This window comes from Maylandia zebra, linkage group LG1 (genome assembly GCF_041146795.1).
Source record: "Maylandia zebra isolate NMK-2024a linkage group LG1, Mzebra_GT3a, whole genome shotgun sequence".
Classification (NCBI taxonomy): domain Eukaryota; kingdom Metazoa; phylum Chordata; class Actinopteri; order Cichliformes; family Cichlidae; genus Maylandia; species Maylandia zebra.
Window position 1 is genome coordinate 4,156,047 of NC_135167.1, and position 18,907 is coordinate 4,174,953.

Here is an 18,907-nt window from a genome sequence, read left to right on the forward strand (position 1 = left end):
ATTAACTAAACATCAGAGTCATACAGCGACACCGCATTCTTCACTTTTTTAGTGTTAAAAGAGGCTGCTGGGTTTAACAGAAACATTATGGCTCTGGTAAATTATAAAAAAGGTCACTTTGACAGCAAGTAAAACAATAAAAAACTCTTATTTAACCAACAAATGACCAAACCATCACCTTCATGTTGTTCTGTGCTGACTCTATAGCCACAGAGTGTGGGCAAAGTGGTCATGAACTCATTTTTAAGTGCAGTACTAGGTGTGTGCTGCTCATATTGCTTTATGTGCCACCGCTGGCTTTCTGCAAGCTGTTTATGTGTGTTTGCTACTCTCTCCCCTCCCTCTGCTGCATTTTTTCATAACACATTTGTTCCTATGGACATATTTATTATTTATACATATTATTTCTGGCTGCTGTTACAACCAAATCTCCCCTTGTGGGACAATTAAAGTATTATTCTATTCTATTCTATTTTTCTTTTTTTTACTGTCAGATAACAATTGACAATGAAATGTTGACGTTAACGAGGTCGCTGCCCTGCACCGCTCAAATTTGGATTTTTGGAAGTTCAATGCTGACTGACAAAATCTACATTGACATAATTTTAAAAACAAAGACTGTGCTGAGAATCTATCTGTATTTACAAGTTATCAAGTTGTCTCATTGCACACTGTACTGTGAGGAGTATAGTATACCATTACCTAACTGTGTGATATTTAAATGGCATCATGCGCGATCTTAAATTCAACTTAAGTTATTTTATTGCAAACAAATGACTGTGTAACTAATAACTGATGAAATTACTAGTAATGTTATCAATTGTGTTGATGGTAAGTTAGAAAAGAAATAAAGGTCACGTGGTACGCCCGCCCAAGATGGCAGCTTAAGTTGGAGACGCGCACTCCTCTTCCCCCGAAACCTCGTTAAAAATAGGTCAGAGCCGGTTATTTGTCTTATTTGGGATCTGCCCTGGTAAATTCAGTGGAAGGAGTCAGAAGAATCATTACGTTTTACGCAACGATTCGATTATGCCGCGAGGAAAAACACACAACACTCAGGCTACTTCACTAACTACTATGGCGGAGACACCTGATGGAGTCGATGCCAGGTGTCCTTCCCAAGATGGTGTGGCGGCCGAGCTGACTTCTATAAGATCTCTGCTTGAGCAGGTAGCACAAGACATGACGGCGGTGAAAGGTGGTATCGAGTCTCTCAAGGAAGCTGTGAACAGTTTGGGTGTGAGAGTGGATGAAACAGAGACAAGAATTTCTCGATTGGAGGACGAAGAGGCTAAAGCCAGCTCAATATGTAAGATCTTGAAGATACAGAACCAGCGGCTGCAGGAAAAAGTAATGGCGCTTGAGGGTTCCTCACGGCGCCAGAATATTAGAATATCGGGTATTAGAGAAGGATCCGAAGGCAGTAATATTGAGGATTACGTGAAGAATCTGCTGTCTGAGGCTCTGGACATTGAGATGGGAGATTACTACGAAATAGATAGAATCCATCGAGTGGGGCCAGCTTTTCCGAAGCCCACTGCGGACTCCAGACCGAGACACATTATTGTTCGCTTCCTACGGGATAAAGCCAAGATGTCCGTGCTGGCGGCTGCCAGAAAAAAGGGGCAGATCGTTTGGAAAGGCATGAGAGTTCTTTTTTTCCAGGATTACGCTCAGGAGGTACAAGAAAAACGCAGGAAGTTTGATGAGGTGCGCCGCTTGTTGCAACAGTACAAGATTGGCTATTCTCTTCGTTTTCCGGCTGTTATGACTTTTTCAGTGGATAACCAGTATCATCAGTTTTCCAACCCAGCTGAGGCTAAGCAATTTCTAAGCGGCCTGGATTTGGCTAACATTCCGGGTGATGTAGATTAAGAGGATTTGATAAGCTATGGGTTGGTTTACTTCTGAGGGGGGGGGGAGACGTAAGGAGGGACACCATCTGGGAATTTTTTTTGAGTGCCACGGACCTGCGATTTTTTATGTTTTCATGTTCTTTTTTTTTTTTTTTTTTTTTTTTTTTTTTTTTCTCGTGTTTGGTTTTGTTGTTGGTTTTGATGGTATGGTACCAACTGTCCTGTATAGACCTAATTTTTGGATCATTGGGTTGTCTCATGTTACTGGCTCTAAGAGTTGTTATATGGGTAAATGGGATATTCCTCTGGATAAATTTGTATAATAATTCGGCTCACATGGTGTTATGGAGTTATGTAAAATTGTGTCGTGGAATATAGCGGGTTGTCATAATGTTATTAAAAGGAAGAAAATCCTCACATATCTGAAACAGAAAAAGACTGATATAGCCCTGATTCAGGAGACCCATCTTGATGAGGCCGAATCATTAAAGCTTAAAAGAGACTGGGTGGCGCAAGTTTATTTTAGTGCATTTTCGGCTAGAAAAAGAGGGGTGGTCATATTGATTAGAAGAAACTTGGATTTTCAGGTCTTTAAGCATTATACAGATCAGGAGGGTAGATGGGTGGTTTTGGATGCATGTTTACAGGGGCGGAAAATGACATTGGTCAATATATATGCTCCTAATTCTCCTCAGCCACAATTTTTTCATGAAGTCTGTAACATGGTGCGGACTATAGGTAACACACACATTGTAATTGGGGGAGATTTTAACCGGGTCAGGGATGTCTTTTTGGATAAATCTTCTTGTACTGGACTAAGCAAGGACCCAACAAACGCTGCGGTGGACGTGATGTCAGAGGAACTGAGTCTAGTAGATATATGGAGACTTCTTCATCCTCAAGAAAGAGATTATACCTTTTTTTCGCATCCTCACTCAACCTACTCCAGGATAGATTACTTTTTGGTGTCCCGTTCTTTGGCAAGTCAAACTATTGGGTCCTCTATTGGTAACATTGCTATATCGGATCATGCTCCCATTGACCTTGTTCTTACTGACACTGATAATATTAAACCGTCACCTAGGTGGCGCTTGAATAACTCAATACTGAAGAATAAGGGTCATTGCGAATGTATAAGGGAAATGATAAAGGAGTTTTGGTTGTACAATGAGGGCTCTATTGACGACGTTGGAATGACCTGGGATGCTTTTAAGGCCTATTTGAGGGGGCGCCTTATTCAATATTGCTCCTTGATTAAAAAAGCTGAGAGGGATAAGCTGATGAAGTTGGAACAGGATATCAAGGAGCTTGAAAAACAACATATGTTGCTCCCAGAGAGGGACTTATGGAACAAATTAATTAAATTTAAATTTGAGATGAATAGCATATTGGAGAAAAAAGTGGAATATGCAATGTTTTGTCTAAATCAGAAGTACTTTGAACAAGGGGAGAGAACAGGTAAAATGTTGGCACACAGGGTTAAGCAGATAAAATCTAGTAACCTTATACCATCTATTTTTGATCCTAGTAATAATAATAAGTTGACTACTAGTAAAAAAGAAATAAATGATATTTTTACTAAATATTATCAGGAGCTGTACACTTCTAATGGACTGGTGGAGGAACAGAGGCTGTCAGATTTCTTCTCTTCTATTAAAATTCCCAGCCTGTCGGAAGATCAAAGAAGTATATTAGAAGGTAAGATTACATTAATTGAAGTTAAGCAGGCAATCGGCAGCCTTAGAGTGGGTAAATCTCCAGGTAATGATGGATTTCCATCAGATTTTTATAAGGTGTTTGTGGACGAACTAGCTCCAAGACTACTGTCGGTATATCAAGATGCGTTTCAAAGAGGGAGACTACCGTTTAGTATGCGATCGGCAGTGATCACGTTATTACATAAAAAAGGGAAAGACCCACAGCATTGTGGGAATTATCGCCCAATTTCATTAATTAATGTGGATGAAAAAATTATTTCTAAGATATTAGCTTTTAGGCTTGAAAAAGTTCTTCCGTATTTGGTGCATAGGGATCAGGTCGGTTTTGTGAAAAATAGAAGCTCTGCGGATAATCTACGTAGGGTATTGCATATACTTTGGAAGAGCAGGACTAAGCTAGACCCTGTCGTTGCCTTCTCTTTGGACGCAGAGAAAGCTTTTGATAAAGTTGAGTATCCTTTTCTGTTTCATACCTTGAAGAGATTTGGTTTCGGTCCCTTTTTTAGGCAGTGGATTCAGGTGGTATACACAGATCCAATGGCTACAGTTATTACCAATGGGATAATGTCACCCTCATTTTCGTTAAGTCGGGGTACTAGACAAGGTTCACCCTTATCACCTCTCATTTTTGCTCTGTTTTTGGAGCCTTTAGCCATAGCTTTACGTGAATGTAAGAAAATTAGAGGGGTGGATTTGGGTCAAGAAGAACATAAAACTTTTTTGTATGCAGATGATATTTTACTAATTTCAACTAACCCAGAACAGGCCGTTCCTGCAATTTCCTCAATTATTGATTCTTTCTCTGTAATCTCTGGATACACTATAAATTGGTCTAAGTCTGAAGCTATGCCTATTTCTAAATTGTGTCCGCCTGTTATGAGGAGTTCATGGCATTTCAAGTGGATGCCCGAGGGTCTGACTTATTTGGGGATTAAATTGACCCCTGGTTTAGACAACATAATGAAAGTAAATATTTCCCCAGTGATTCAAAACATCCGTTCGCTGTTGCAGAATTGGGTTAAAATAAATCTGTCCCTTTTGGGCAGAATTAATTTGGTGAAGATGATTATTGCCCCTAAACTTCAGTACTTTCTTCACATGTTACCGATAGCAGTCCCACATAATTTGCTAAAGCTTTATAATACATGTGTAGAGGGTTTTGTGTGGGCAGGTAAAAAGCCATTGTTCAATCGGTCTAAATTATATGCTGCTAAAGAGAGTGGTGGGTTGGCATTGTCTAAGATGGTCTGGTATCATTATGCTTTCTCCCTCTCTCAGTTAGTTAAGATACATAATTCCTCTACTGATAAGCCATCATGGGTTGGGATTGAGGAAAGTCTTGTGGCCCCTTCGTCTTTAGAGGCCTTCCTTACTCAGAAGGGAAGGCCAGTACCGTTTAAAGATCCAGTACTGTCTTTCATGCAAGAGACCTGGCTTAGAGCTCACCAATATACCAACAGCAGCCCTTATCTCACCGCTAGAGCCTCTATTTGGTATAATAAGAAAGTATTAATAGGTAAGAAACCGGTCTGGTGGGAGGCCTGGGCTAGGACAGGTATTAATCAGATGGGGGACCTATTTGGGCAGACTGGCATGAAATCGTTTGCAGAAATCAGACGAGAATTCAATTTGGATCCAAGGGAAATTTGGAGGTTTTTTCAAATAAGACATTGTATTAAAGCCATTTTGAAAAATAATCTAGACCCTCCATCTAGTGTTCAGAAGATGTTTGCAACCCCTGACAATAACAGAATCAGGGCATCTAAATTTTATAGGAGCTTCAGAGAGGCACACGCTCCCAGTTTGGGGGGACTGAGGCGGTGTTGGGAGAAAGATCTGGGTATCCAGATCTCAGAGGACAGTTGGAAGATGCTGATCTCATCATGGTATGTTTGCTCACCTGAAACACAGTCTCAACTTATCCAGTACAAGTTGCTTCACAGAAATTATTGGACACCCAGTAAATTAGTCAGGTTGAAGCTCGCAGATAAGGACATTTGTTGGAAATGTCAGCAGGAAGTCGGGACTCTAGTTCATATGTTGTATACATGTCGGAAAAATGATTATTTGTGGGATGGGATCATCAACTTGGTGAATGATATTTTTAAACTTAATCTTTCTAAATCTCCAGCTATATGCGTCCTGGGCCTACTACCTGACGATAACATTCTCTCAAAAAAACAGAGATTGTGGATGCGTCTGGCTTTTATAACTGGTTGCAGGGTAATTCTTAGGCATTGGAAGTCATCCAGCCCCTGTTCTTTTAAGGAATGGACCGAACAAATGTCTAGGATGGCATCATATGAACGGGTTATGTATAGAATGAAGGGAAGAGAAGATATTTTTGAGCAGGTCTGGGGTCCCTTTTTGCGGTACATTGACAATGTCTCTTAGACATTATGATAAATGGTCTCTTAGAGGGATATTTCATGTGTCATTGGTATTTTGGTTGTTGTCTTTTTTTTTTTTTTTTTTTTTTTTTTTTTTTTTTTTTTTTTTGCACCAGGGGGTTTTACCCTTATTCGTTTTTGTTTTTGCTGATGTTTTCCAGGAGGCGGTGTATTATTTTGTTTCTCCTGGGTTTTATTTATTTATTTATTTATTTATTTATTTATTTATTTATTTATTTTTTTTTGTTAGTGTGTTGTTTGTTTGCTTGTCTTAGTTTGTTTGTTTGTTTAGAAACGGACAGAGAACTGACAGTATGATTATTGCAGTTGTATATTTATTTATTAATGTTTCTGTCCATCCAAAAATATTAATAAAAAAAAAAAAAAAAAAAAAGAAAAGAAGATACTTTTGGAGTTATTTGGACTTATTTCCCAAAGATGCATAATGACGCTTATTATCAAGTATTTTCTTGATTTTATTTTTCTGTATCTTGAAAACTCGAGAAATTAATTCTGTTTGGAGCTTATTTTACGCAGCCTGACCAAAAAAAACGACTCGACTGGCATTTTTTTGTTTTGTCACAGAACAGAAATTCATTCCTTTGCTGAACTTCCTCTCGCTAAATTCTTACCTGCTTCTGATTTAATGCATCTGTGTGACATTGTCCTTGTACCTTTAATCATACCATGTTTTAACAACATTGTTTTGCTTATGTTTACTGTTCACTTAACGGGCATTTATTAAAGGCATCTATTGATAAAACAGTAAGTTTTAATAAATAAAATGTGACACATGGAAGGCTAAATTATTCCACAGGGCGACTGTTGTGACAATTTCCATGAGATATCAAATGAAACATGTTACATTTGGAGATTCTAAATTACAAAAAGAAAGCGTGAATAAAAGAGGGCTTACCAGTGACATTGACATAGACTGTCGTGAAGGCAGCCAGTGGTACAGCAGCAACATTCTGAGCTCGAACCCTCAGCATGAAGTTCTTGGTGGTCTCATAGTCCAGGGGCTCTGCCACCAGGATAGATGCCGAACCATCCTCTCGGTTGGGGGTCAAGTAAAAGCGCACTGGCATGTTGGTCTCTGGGACCATGCCATCCTCCAAATTATAAGTTACTCTGGGATCTCCAAGAGGTGAAGTGGCTTTGATGGTCTTTTTGGAACAAAGATAAGAAAAGAGGGAAACAATAAAGGCAAAATATCAAAACAATGGGATACCTCACTTTTTTGTCTGCATGACACCACCACAGAGGGGCTGTCACATAAATATTAAAATCTCCACAGAAGGAATTTTAGTGTAGCCTTCATCCATGTCTGGGAAGAAGTCTTTGAAATGGTCAAAGTCCACTAGTGGTTCCTCAGAAAACTCAATAAACTGCACACTAAATGATTTAATGAACTTCTTTTTTTCTCCTTGTTCCCATTAGATAAAGTGTCACTATAAATGAGTTACTCTGACTCCCTGGAAGTTGTCTTACCAAATAAACGACTGAATTCACATTTAATACCCACAACAAGGTTTGGGTTTATTTGCCTCCACGTGTCGTCCTCATTTTCTCATATTTGGAAGTCACCCATAACGATTCTACCTGAGAGATGACCAACAGCACAGAAATCCAGAAAACCAACAGCAATTTGCATTTGGCAAATTTTTTACATGTTTCCAATTATGAACTCTGAGAGCTGGAAAAATGCTAAATTCCAGCAGTGACCCTCAGGACAGGAAGGGAAGTGTAAAGAGCTACTGCTGAGCTCCAATTGAAGGGTGCATTACAAATAGGGGGAAAACGATCTGCCCAAATGGGAAAAAAGCCTTTTACAGCCCATAATAATGAACACTAAAATAATAGAAAGTCTCAAACTGTTACACTAGACAACAACCCGCTGAAATGTTGTGGGATGAAAGGGAAACACTCTGCTCTTCATTCTGCTTTCTCCATAAACTAATTAAGGAGAAACTATTCAAAGCTGATGCCACATACACCCCAATTAAAATCAAAAATGCCATTTCGGGCACGATGCGGCTTGCCTATGGGTGACCTAGCTGTATCCATTCAACCTGCAGAGCATGGCAGCTACAATAATGAGACACCCTGCGAGGCATGCGGAACTAGCAAACATGTCTGACTACTATATGCCCCGATTTAGGACATAAAAACTCAAAATGTCCATGGCAGAGATTTAACAACCCACCGAGAGTCATTTTATCTTTGCTCAACGGTCAAATCAACACTGATCTGCCATCTCAATTTATACTCCATACCGCAGGGACCGCGCTCTGTGTGCTTCCCTTTATCAGCATCTCGAACAAACACAATTAAACACACACAGTGCCGTATAAAGTATTCTCCCATGTCTTTTTATTTCAACCCTTTGAGTTTGAATATTCATCATAAACTTTAATGGATTAAACTGCTTCCAAGAGACTCTTAGAAAATACTGTTAATGGCATGAAAAGCCATGTCCATAAATAACAAAGTGCTGTTGACAGGATACATCTGAACCACACAAGCAATGAATCAACAGATTTAAGGGTCTTTTGAATGTCTGCATTTTTCTGTAGCTGCGGTTCCTAAACCTGTAGCTGCACTGGCATCCCACACACTTCCTACACAGTTACACTCTTTTGTTGTTGCTCGCCATTAAGACCGACTGAATGCCTTAAAAACACATCAAAGCTGTAAAAAGATTGTGAGGGAAGACCGACACAAAACGGGCCTCTGCTCTTCTCTTCAGACACGTTTAGGAAGGGATAACATCAGGATTAACATGCAACAAACATCTTTGGTCAGCAATAATCCACAAACTTTGCATAATATGTTTTTAAGCTCGATGCCACGATGCCAAACAATGGGTTTTTTTTATGTTGTTTCATAGTCTGTACAATCTTTAATCTTTATTTTTACTAAAACTGGGCCTTTTTTTCTCCAGTTTCTCCAGTTTATACTTGTGCATAAAAGCAGTATTTCCACATAACTCCTTTATTATTGAAGACCAAAGTAAAAAGCCCGCTGAGAAAATCCCCACTAAAACTTTTTGAAAAAATTGTTACCATGAAAAATGGATTAGAGTGTAGCAGGGCTTTGTGTACAGAAAGAATCTGAAAACACAAGCATTATACATGTGATAATTGCCCCCGAAAAACGAGCAGGAACAGCCCGACTGCCAATTAGACACTAGATGAGTTTAAAACAAAAAAAGACAAAAAACAAAACGTTGAATTTTAAAATCAAAGTAAGTACTCCTTCAAACAAAGAAAAATAAAATTATTAACATATAAATATGGATTCATGGCATGTCAAGTGCATCTTTTACATACATGTACATATCCCACTTCACATGTACTTGACATAAACACAACACAATTCATATATATAAAAACATACTGTGTAAGTACTGATCTAATCTATTTGTGTGCTCTGGAGGAAGCCTGACTCCTCCGTTCTGCATGTGCAAGTCTCCTTGGGCATCCATCAGAATGAGCGTGTGTGTGTCTGTGTGTGTTTAGAGGAACAGAATAAAGCTCAGTATGAATACATGTGTGATAAAGCGAGTAGTAGAAAGTGCTTTTATTATTCAGTAAGAGTAGAAAACTATAAAACTATATAAAAGCCAGTCCATTACTTTTTAGTGATTAGATTACACAGTATCAACTAATTTATTTTGCATATTGTATGTCTGGTTATAGCTTCATTCATTAAATCTCTCTCAAGTTTAATGCTGCAACTGTTTATTCTGGTGCATTCGTTCACCACAAATAAAGACAACCATCTCTTTAACATTTTTTTTTTCATTCAAGTTGTCTTTTGTAGGAAATGCATGACACAGCTACACACATTCATATCTTAAGAAATATGGGGCATTTTATAGTGGTAATGAGGGAGGGGCAAAGACTACATTCCCCATTCAGCTTTATCCACACTGGTTGAAGAGCAGAGCACACTTCTTCAAGCTTAAGGCCGATTTATCTGTTGTGCTGTACCAGAGACTAGAAAGAGAGATCATGTTTCTCCAATATTAGCTTGTCTTCACCTCTTCATCTTTACCTTACATATAGAGAGCCCCAAAGCAACTGGTGAGAATTGCTAATGTATAAATAAATTTGCACTGAACTGAATTCAAACCCATATGTTTCTGTGCAACCCCGGAGCAACATACCACGATGGGTGTGTCCCGGACGGTGTTTTCTGGTATGACTACGTTGTAGTTGTCTTTTTCCCACTGTGGAGGCTGGTTCTTCACATTGGTGATGGTAACAGCCAGCTCCACTGAACTGCTCCTGTTTCCTCCATCTGTAGCCACAATGTCTCTGGTAATGTAGGTCCTCTGTGGAAAGAAGTCCACACAGGCAAAAAGACGAGAAGGGGGAGAGAAAGTCACAAGATGTTGTATTCAGTGTGACCGAGGGGTGCGTAATCGTGGCTTCCTTACAGACGGAAGAACAATGTGAAACTAGATCAAACTGATTTCGGCAACCAATCCATTTTCCACACTTCAGTGCAGGATGAAATCGACGGTAAGCTGCATTCGGGTAAACATACTTAAAGATAAGTGTATTGATTGAAGGGCATGGCTCATTGTCGAGCAACGGAGGGGAATGGAGTTTTGCAACCCTTACAAGAGCAATTAGCTTTATCCACTGCAATCAGAGGAAATGATCTGTTCTGGCAAGTAAAGAGAAAAAACGTAACAATACTCTGTAACCCCAGTGTGAATGAGCTGTCATTATTTGGGGAAGTTTTGTCCAGAGCCTCGTGGTTTATGAACCAAGTTGTGGATGTTATGGGCAAGTTGTAATTTCATAATTCTGAGTGAAATAAAAGCTTTTCCAATAGCAATATTTATTGCAGTTACAAAAAAAGCACTTTTTATTTCAATCTTTGCTCTCAGCAATTAAGACACTGAGGCTGTCATGCTGGCAAATGATGAAGAAGTAAGCATGTAGGCATTGCCTGGATCTGTTCATTTGTACTCATTAGTAGGAAAAGAAGTTTATATTTTCAAACAGGGCCATGTTCTGGCGAACAATCCAGTGAAACCAAAAATACTGGCTTGGTTCCAGAGGTCAGTATAAGATGCAAGGTGCAGAGGTTACAAACATTCATTCGTCTTGGCACTGGAAGATGGTTCACCGCTGATTTTGGGGCTTTTATCACTACAGCACTCATCTGAGGTGCAGACTTGTTTTGCACAGGCTACGTGGCAATTTCCTCTATTGCTTGTTCATCTTCCCACCAAGATTGTTTTTCTTGTTGGCAGTGAAGCAGGCAGAAGCAGTGAAGTGAGAGAAATAACAGAAATTCTCCTGCAGGCAAAGAAAAAGGCCTTAGTGAAGACATTATCACATTCGCGGGCTGCGGTCTGCTGCTGGCCACAGGACTTCTGCCCCCTCACGGTCAACAAATAAAGGGCTGGAATGCAAATGTACTTGGATACTGGGAGAAGTAGCTTAGTTTAGTTAAAATCTGAAGTTCCCTGCTGCCTTTTTTATAGTTCTCCAGTAGAATTATTAAAGGAAGTCTCACAATTTCAGAGTTTTTCTATCATTTAGAATAGCTTGAGCTTGAAGCTCCAAGGAATCCTGCAAGATAAGTAGCTGCATAGGTTATTCATGTGTTTGTTATGCATCTGGAATCTCATTATGGACTTCCATAGGAACGGAAAACTGTACGAGTTAAGCCTTTTAAAAAAGAGCAAATGGTATCCAGAACATAGCTAAAGTGTACCTGCGAGATGGGTTGGTTAACGTACACCCAGCCTGTCAGTGGGTTGACCCTTAGGTACTCTGGCTGCTCATTAGACATGGAGTATGTGATGGCTGCATTGGTCCCAAAGTCATCGTCGTGAGCCGCCACCCGTAAGAAACTAGTTCCAATCATAGTATCCTCACGGAGGAAGTCTGTAGGAGAAGAATAAGAATAAGAGTGCTTTGCAATTCAGTGGCTCAAGAGACCTTAATTTGTAGTCTTTGATATTGCATCCATCAGCACAGAGGCAAGAGAGAAACTCGAACTTGAAACAATAAAAAAACAAAAAAACAATAAAAACTGTAGACAAACTTTAGTAAACAAAACTAATTAAGAAAGGAATTCAGCAATTTGACAACAAATATGAAGCTTAAACAACCAACAACAGAAAGCAGAAAACAAAGACAAAAGAAATTCCCCAGTGACATGAAAAACTGAATACATGAGCAATTAGTAAAGAGCTCCAATTCTGTAATACTAAAAATTCTGCCATCATAGGAATACTAACACCAACACTGTTAGCTCATTAGCGTCAGTTTTTCTTGTCAAAATAGGGAGAATGTTTGTTTGTTTTTTAAATCTTGTTTTTAATCTATATGCATGTGCTTTCATTCTGCAATGCAGCAGGTCGAGCTAATATCTACTGACACTCGTATCTGAGGTTCTCAAACTTGGGACTGTTGTCATTCTGGTCCAGAATGAGAATGTTCAGCTGACAAATGCCAATCAGCGGGTCAGCCGCCTGGTCAGTGGCAGTCACTGTCACCGCGTACTCCCTTTGCCGTTCGCGGTCAAATTTCCTGGCCGTCACAATTACTCCTAGAAAGACAGAGATAACAAGGTCGATCAGATAGCTGAATCATAGCAAACACTGCTTGGTCTCATGTCCCCCAGAGTACTTGTAATTTAACGCTAAAATGATTGCCTCTGCCTGCCTCGAAGCTAAACTTTAAACACAGTAGGGAAGATGAGAGGCACATTATGAAAGAAAATGAGACTTTTTCAAGAGTAGTTATTGTCAAGTCCAAAGAGAATTGTCTTTATTATTTATTTTAGAAATAATTTTTAGCAATGTAATTTACAATATCTCATGCTCTACTGTTGCTACTGAATAAAAAGCTCCATAATATATAAACATATTAATGCATGATAACTTTTAGCTCAACTACAGGTAAAGCTGCATAACAATTCAGTCCAATCTGCAGATACTATTTTTTATATATAATGAATCAAGCTGAAACGTGCCTGAAATAAGCTTAATAATCAAAAACCCAAAGTGGCTCATGTCCAGCACTTTTCCCATTTATTCCCTGCACAATATCGACCACAGACTGACAGACTGAAAGGAACATGTTGTAAAATATTATCCACGTGGGATAAAAGCCTATGTGTTGTTCTGTATGTGTATGTGTGTGCACACGAGTGCTTGTATGTTTCCGTACCGGTTTCTGGGTGTATACTAAATGCAGGCACAGTAGAGTCTTTGTGCATGAAGCCATATGTGACCCTGCCATTGGAGCCTTCGTCAGCATCCACAGCATGAACCTGCAGAACAAACGTCCCCGCTGGCTGGTTCTCCAGGACGGATGTGCTCTCACGGTACTGCTGACACTGAGAATGAGTGAGGCAGGGAGGACAGGTGGGAGGAAGAGAAGACCACAGGAGTGAAAGTGTGAAGAAACTTAGATCAATACGCCATTCCATCCAAACAGTCAGCAAAGGTGTGTGGGAAGTTAAATGTTGAAAGGACAGATTTAAAATTACTACAGTAGTCTTTTACTGGGGGACAAAAAGTGTAATGTTGAAAATAACCACAGGAAAGAAAGTGGGAAGCCTGTGCCCAGCAAGTTTTCTTTTTCTTTAAAAAATATCAGCTTTTGCTTAACCTGTTTAAAGCGGAAGTGGTTGATACCGGGGTGGTGGAACAAATCTCAGATGCCATTAGGCAAACGCTCTCAAAAGCAGTTTAGCAATGTGTTGGTTGTTGCTTTTGTGTTTTGAAAAAGGTGATTTTTTTGGTGTACAGTGTGCATGTTTACTGCTAAGAGCCTTCAGCAGCGTTCAAGGAAACAGAAAACACAAAAAACGTCCATATACGGAGAACCCAGCACTCCCAACATGTGTGGGTCACGCCCTGGAAGCCTCGTAGTGACCAACGCCAGGAGTGCCCTAGATATCCTACGGTCTATCAAAACACTGACCCTACAATGTGAATTAAAAAACAACAACAACAAATGTGTTTTAAATGCTCTGTAGGCCTGACAGTCTGACCCTTGACAACACATTCATGGTGGGGTGAAAAAACAAAACAAAAAAACACCCAGTGGGTTCTGGGGAAGAAATGCCATCATGCTGCTAATCTGAAATGGAATTCTTTGGGCTTGGACATGGGACTCATGCACTAAAGACTTTCAGGGAACAAGAAATCATAAGATGTCTGTGTAGGTTCTCAGTTATCCATCATGGCAGTCTAAGTCGCTTTCTTTCTAAGCTCTTTAGACTAAGTTACAATAAAGGTTTACATACACTGGGGAGGAACGTCACGGCTATTTGGGACTTATGGAGATTTCTTTGAACTTTTCTTTTTCCGGGGTGAAATAATTGTTCAGCATGCATCTTAAATTACTTTAAGACAACAAAAATTGGATGTACAGTACTTACGTATAAAATGGGACAAAAGTATACATAAAGGCTCAAATATGTACATACACCAACACTAATCTTTGGTTAAATGGCCTTTAGCAAGACAGGCCTCAACCACACACTTTTTGTAGCTACAAGCAAGCTATTGAGATAATTCTGCCTGGATATTTGACCCCTCTTCTTGGTAGAATATGTACAGGCATTTGGTTGTCCATGTGGGTCGCTGCAAACTTGGTGAAACCTTCCAGCAGTTACCATGGCAGGCTTGAGCCTTAGTGGCTTCTGGGTTGTTCCTGAACATCCTAACCATTTTCCTTTCATCTGAGGCTGGCAGTTATGGTTTTCGTCCATATATTGGCAAAGTAGACACATCCCAAAAATTTGTACTGTTGAACAGTTGTTTGAGATTATGATCTTGGAATCCGCAGTTGTTTAGAAATGACTCAAAGAAACCTTCCCGACATGTATAAATCTACAGTTCCTAATCTTCACTGAGTTCCATGGACTTTCCCATTGTTGAAAATCCCCAATAAATTCCCAAATCCCCAAAACTTGTGCAACTCGTTAAAGATGTATGCTATAAAATCATTCCACCTTGGAAAAAGAAGAGTTCAAAGAGATTAAAATTAGCCACACATTACCATGACATTGATGCCCACGATGAATGGATGTAAACTTCTGACAACAGATGTATGAGTCATAATATGAAAGACAGGTCAGTTTGATACCAAAGTTAATGTTTCCGTGCAAGCTTGAGATCAATGAACAGAAACTGAAAAGACACATGTGTAAGTCCAAATAGGACTTCAGGATCGATGCAAACGTAGCAGAAATTCCGAGGGTGGTGTATGGTTTCAAAAGACTTTAGACCTTTAAGAACAAAGAGGGAATTTTAATAAGGCTTTCTTTTGTTACAGTAACAGAACTTTTTGATTGCACATCATCTGTGTGCCTGTGTGTTTGGAGTATCTTTTGAAAGAGAGATGAACTGAACTGGATCAAAGATGGACATAAAAATATTCCGAACATTTACTTTCAATGTAGACAAGCTCCAACATTATATTTCTAAAGATTCTATTATAATTGCTGTTGGATTCTCTGCACAGCACACTTCTCTTTTCCCAAGGTACAACTTATAGATTCCCTGTCACCTTGATGTTTTGCACTGAGATCAAGGTAATGTGATTAGGAAAAAGAGGTAGGAGGTAATTTTTTGGACTATTCAACCATATGTCGTGACAAACAGAGATCTGAAAATAAAATAGCAGGCAACTAAACAGAAACAGTTATGACACCCATGTCGGAGCTATTACAGCAATAATTCCCTGCAGATAAAACTGCCAAGAGGAACAGCAGAAGAGTTTGTGCATAACATTTATGGCACTGTGTTCTTTTTTCCTCTCAAAATGCTTTTAGAGACATGTCTTTTTGCTATAAAATGTGCAGGATCTGCTAAATATGAAAGAAAAACAGAGAATACACTTAAATTATGAATCATTTGCTGTCCTCGGTTTTAAGTGTTGGAGGATCTGGAGTTTCCCGAGGGAAGGGTGATATACTGTATATACCCAGGAAGTGAATACTTTAAAATTCAACTCTAAAACATTAACACTACTCCCTGTTTAACACCGCATGCATTCTTGGAGTCATCATAGAGATTTATTCAGTGCTGTCAGTTCTTTGCGTGTTGTAAGGTAGCTGCTCCCTGTTGGCTAGCTCAAAGATTTTGTTAATCACAGAACTTGTCAGACACATAAGGAGCTTTAGTATCCCAATTTAAGCACCATTTCTGCTTTGCTCAATTTATCTTTATTGTATCTTTTTCTGTGGTCTTTTAACTTTCTCGCGTATTCTTTATCCATCACAAATTCTTTTTTTTTTTTACCTGTTTCACTGGAGCATTGATGTTGATGTACTACAGAGGCAGAGGAAAGAGAGAAATACCTCAGTGCTGCTGGCTGATGTGTTCCTTTGACACCTAATTAATTACAGGAGGGCTTTGTTAAAGTTGTCTCCTGTTACCTTTACTCCATGCCTACTCTCATTCTTTCTAGCTCATCTCCACTGCTACCCATTTTTCCATCATCCGGCTTTTTCATTGTTCTTTCACATTTGTTTGCTTCCATAGGTTGTTTTGGGACTTTGAGGAAGATAAGAAGGTCTGGCTACAAGCATCTAATTTATTAAAAGGGTCAAAGTGTCATTAGTTAAAAAGTTGTTAGCCGACAAGAAACGAATCCTCAGGTCAGATGAGAGACTTCGTATGGAAAAACACAAAAATAAGCCTAAACACAAAAAAGAGATGTCAAAATATGCACTGAAATGTGCAACTTTTTTTCTTTAGCTTTTTCAAACTACCACAATTTATTGTGAGTGACAAGCAGGCTTTGTTTGCTCACGAGGAAATGAGATACAAATAGTTAAAAAAAAAAATCACTGAAAAGGAAGATTTGGCTACAAAAACAAACCCAACAGCCTGTAGAGGTGAGTCAGTTTATTCATCAAACGCAAGCAGCAGCGAAGCCTTCCGCTATGCCCGACCGGCTGTCGGGACACCCTACATTTTTAGCTAAGATTTGTATTTGAGAAAACAGAATTAGGTTAGTCGTGAGCCAGTAGTTGTGAATGACCATCATTTAAGACCGTACTGTGAAACCTTCGTAACAGGATTTTGTTGACCTCAGCTTGTTGTTTAGAAACATAGTTTCTGTTGCATTTACGTGAGGTTTCAGCTCTAAATACATGTAACATGTATACTTCAGAATATCACAAATAAAAAAGTCACTTGTTTGTTATAAGTAATTACATAAGTAACTGTGATGATCATAAGAATAAAACTGTTTTAAACCTTGTGTGCCCCGAGCTCTGAAGCTAATGAACTGCCTCTCTGAACCACTCACACTTTTTGTTCTCTCTGTTTCATTATGGAGTCCATATTTAAGCTACTAAATACATACTGACCAAGAAGGCAAGGCATTGGCCATCGAGGACTGGATGAATATAAAAGCACATACTAAATTCTGTAATGACACTGAAGGAAATAAAACTGCAGTACTGACATGAAGGCTGCTATGGATGTGGCAGACTTCTTCCTTTGAGCTTCTGCTCCCTTACAATAAAAGGAGACAGTGGAGGTGTGGGCAGTGGGAACTTGGGATATAGCAGGAAAAAGTGGAAGACTTAGTGTGCTGCTGCGTGACCCAGCAGAAGCGTAGAACGGGTGGGCGGGTGAATAGATGACAGTGGGATGGGATTTGGTATGTGCTTACGGAGGAAAAAGTTGCTTAATCAGCACTTTCAAAGTTGGCTTGTTGGCTGGTTGTTTTTGACCACGCTGCTCCAGAGTTCCCTTTTTATTGTTGTTTTTAAAACTGTGCCCTTTGAGACAGGCACTGTCCTGTGTTTTATTCAGTTTTACTCAATATGTTCTGCTTCTATAAAACACTGTATATGAGTGCAGATCAGAGAAGTACTAAAGCTTTAAAAATAAATCTAATCAGCTTATGTAACTTTCTGCTCCTGGGAAATGCTGGAGCCTCCACTCTGTGAGATCTTGCTTCTCTGTTTCACTACCTCTCTGCGAGCCTCTTGCTGCCTCTGTCTTGGTCCACTGATCCAGCCCTGAGTTCCACAGAGGCTACGGCATGTCGTAAGATTGGGCATCAAAACAAGATAAAAGGGCCTTTCTGCTTCAGTGTCCTGCTGCTGGCTTCTAGTGACACAGGAACCACCAGCGAACCTCGGATGTCTTCACTAACTGAAACGCTAATGTACAGCAGGGTTTTTCCCAGAATTTCCTTTTATTTTTCTCTATTTTTAGACACTAAAATGTTTTTGTCTGTGATCATTAATTTTTATTTGCTACATTTTCTTTTCTTTTAACTCCAGGTTTGTGTGCTTTCATCATTTCAATTCTTTTTGACTTAGAAGAGTCGTTTGGGGGGGTGTCTGGGGATTGTCTGTCCATTGCTCACAGCTTTCTGCCAGCAGGGAAAAAAAGAATGAATCATAGACTACGGTATGATGCCAGGAGAAGATTCCTGAGAGAGACAATTGAGCATACAGTGCACATGAAAAAAAAAATGCCGACCAGGAATCCCTCTCTTCTTTTCTGTCTTCTCTCTTGGCTCTCATTTTGTTGCCTGTCCCTCTGTTTCTTCTTGAAGTGGAACGAAAAACGCCTCCACCCCCACCTCCACCCATGACAGAGTGAGCCAGGTTTATTCAGCATGGCCCCACTCCTAATCTTGGCTCGCGATACCTCAAGGGCCTTGAAAAGTCATCCCATTTAAAACTGAAACATGGCTAGTGAAGTAAAAAAAATCAGGAGGAGATGTAGCACTTCGAGAGTGGCTCGGTCGGGATTTCTCCCACGTCCCTTGAAGCTTTAATTAAAAGACCATGATGATGTAGGAGAGAGATGAGAGAGCAGATATGAGGGTCAAGCTCACTAATCGCTCCTCCAGAGAGGAGAGATAGAGGCTAATGAATAGAGGAGATAGAAAGACAAAGACAGGGAAACAGGAGTGGAGGAGAGCTA

General features: G+C 39.6%; 1 protein-coding gene across 1 annotated transcript in view; it reads right to left on the reverse strand.

The window, feature by feature from the left end:
* LOC101467318 (neural-cadherin) overlaps nucleotides 1–18,907 on the reverse strand; it is a 344,359-nt gene that overhangs the window by 180,547 nt on the left and 144,905 nt on the right. Inside the window, exons 9-13 of the mRNA XM_076888121.1 lie at nucleotides 13,167–13,335; nucleotides 12,373–12,543; nucleotides 11,704–11,876; nucleotides 10,136–10,303; nucleotides 6,881–7,130 (exon numbers count right to left, since the gene is read on the reverse strand). Coding sequence (XP_076744236.1) covers nucleotides 6,881–7,130; nucleotides 10,136–10,303; nucleotides 11,704–11,876; nucleotides 12,373–12,543; nucleotides 13,167–13,335 — 931 coding nt within the window. The remainder of the gene's footprint in view (nucleotides 1–6,880; nucleotides 7,131–10,135; nucleotides 10,304–11,703; nucleotides 11,877–12,372; nucleotides 12,544–13,166; nucleotides 13,336–18,907) is intronic.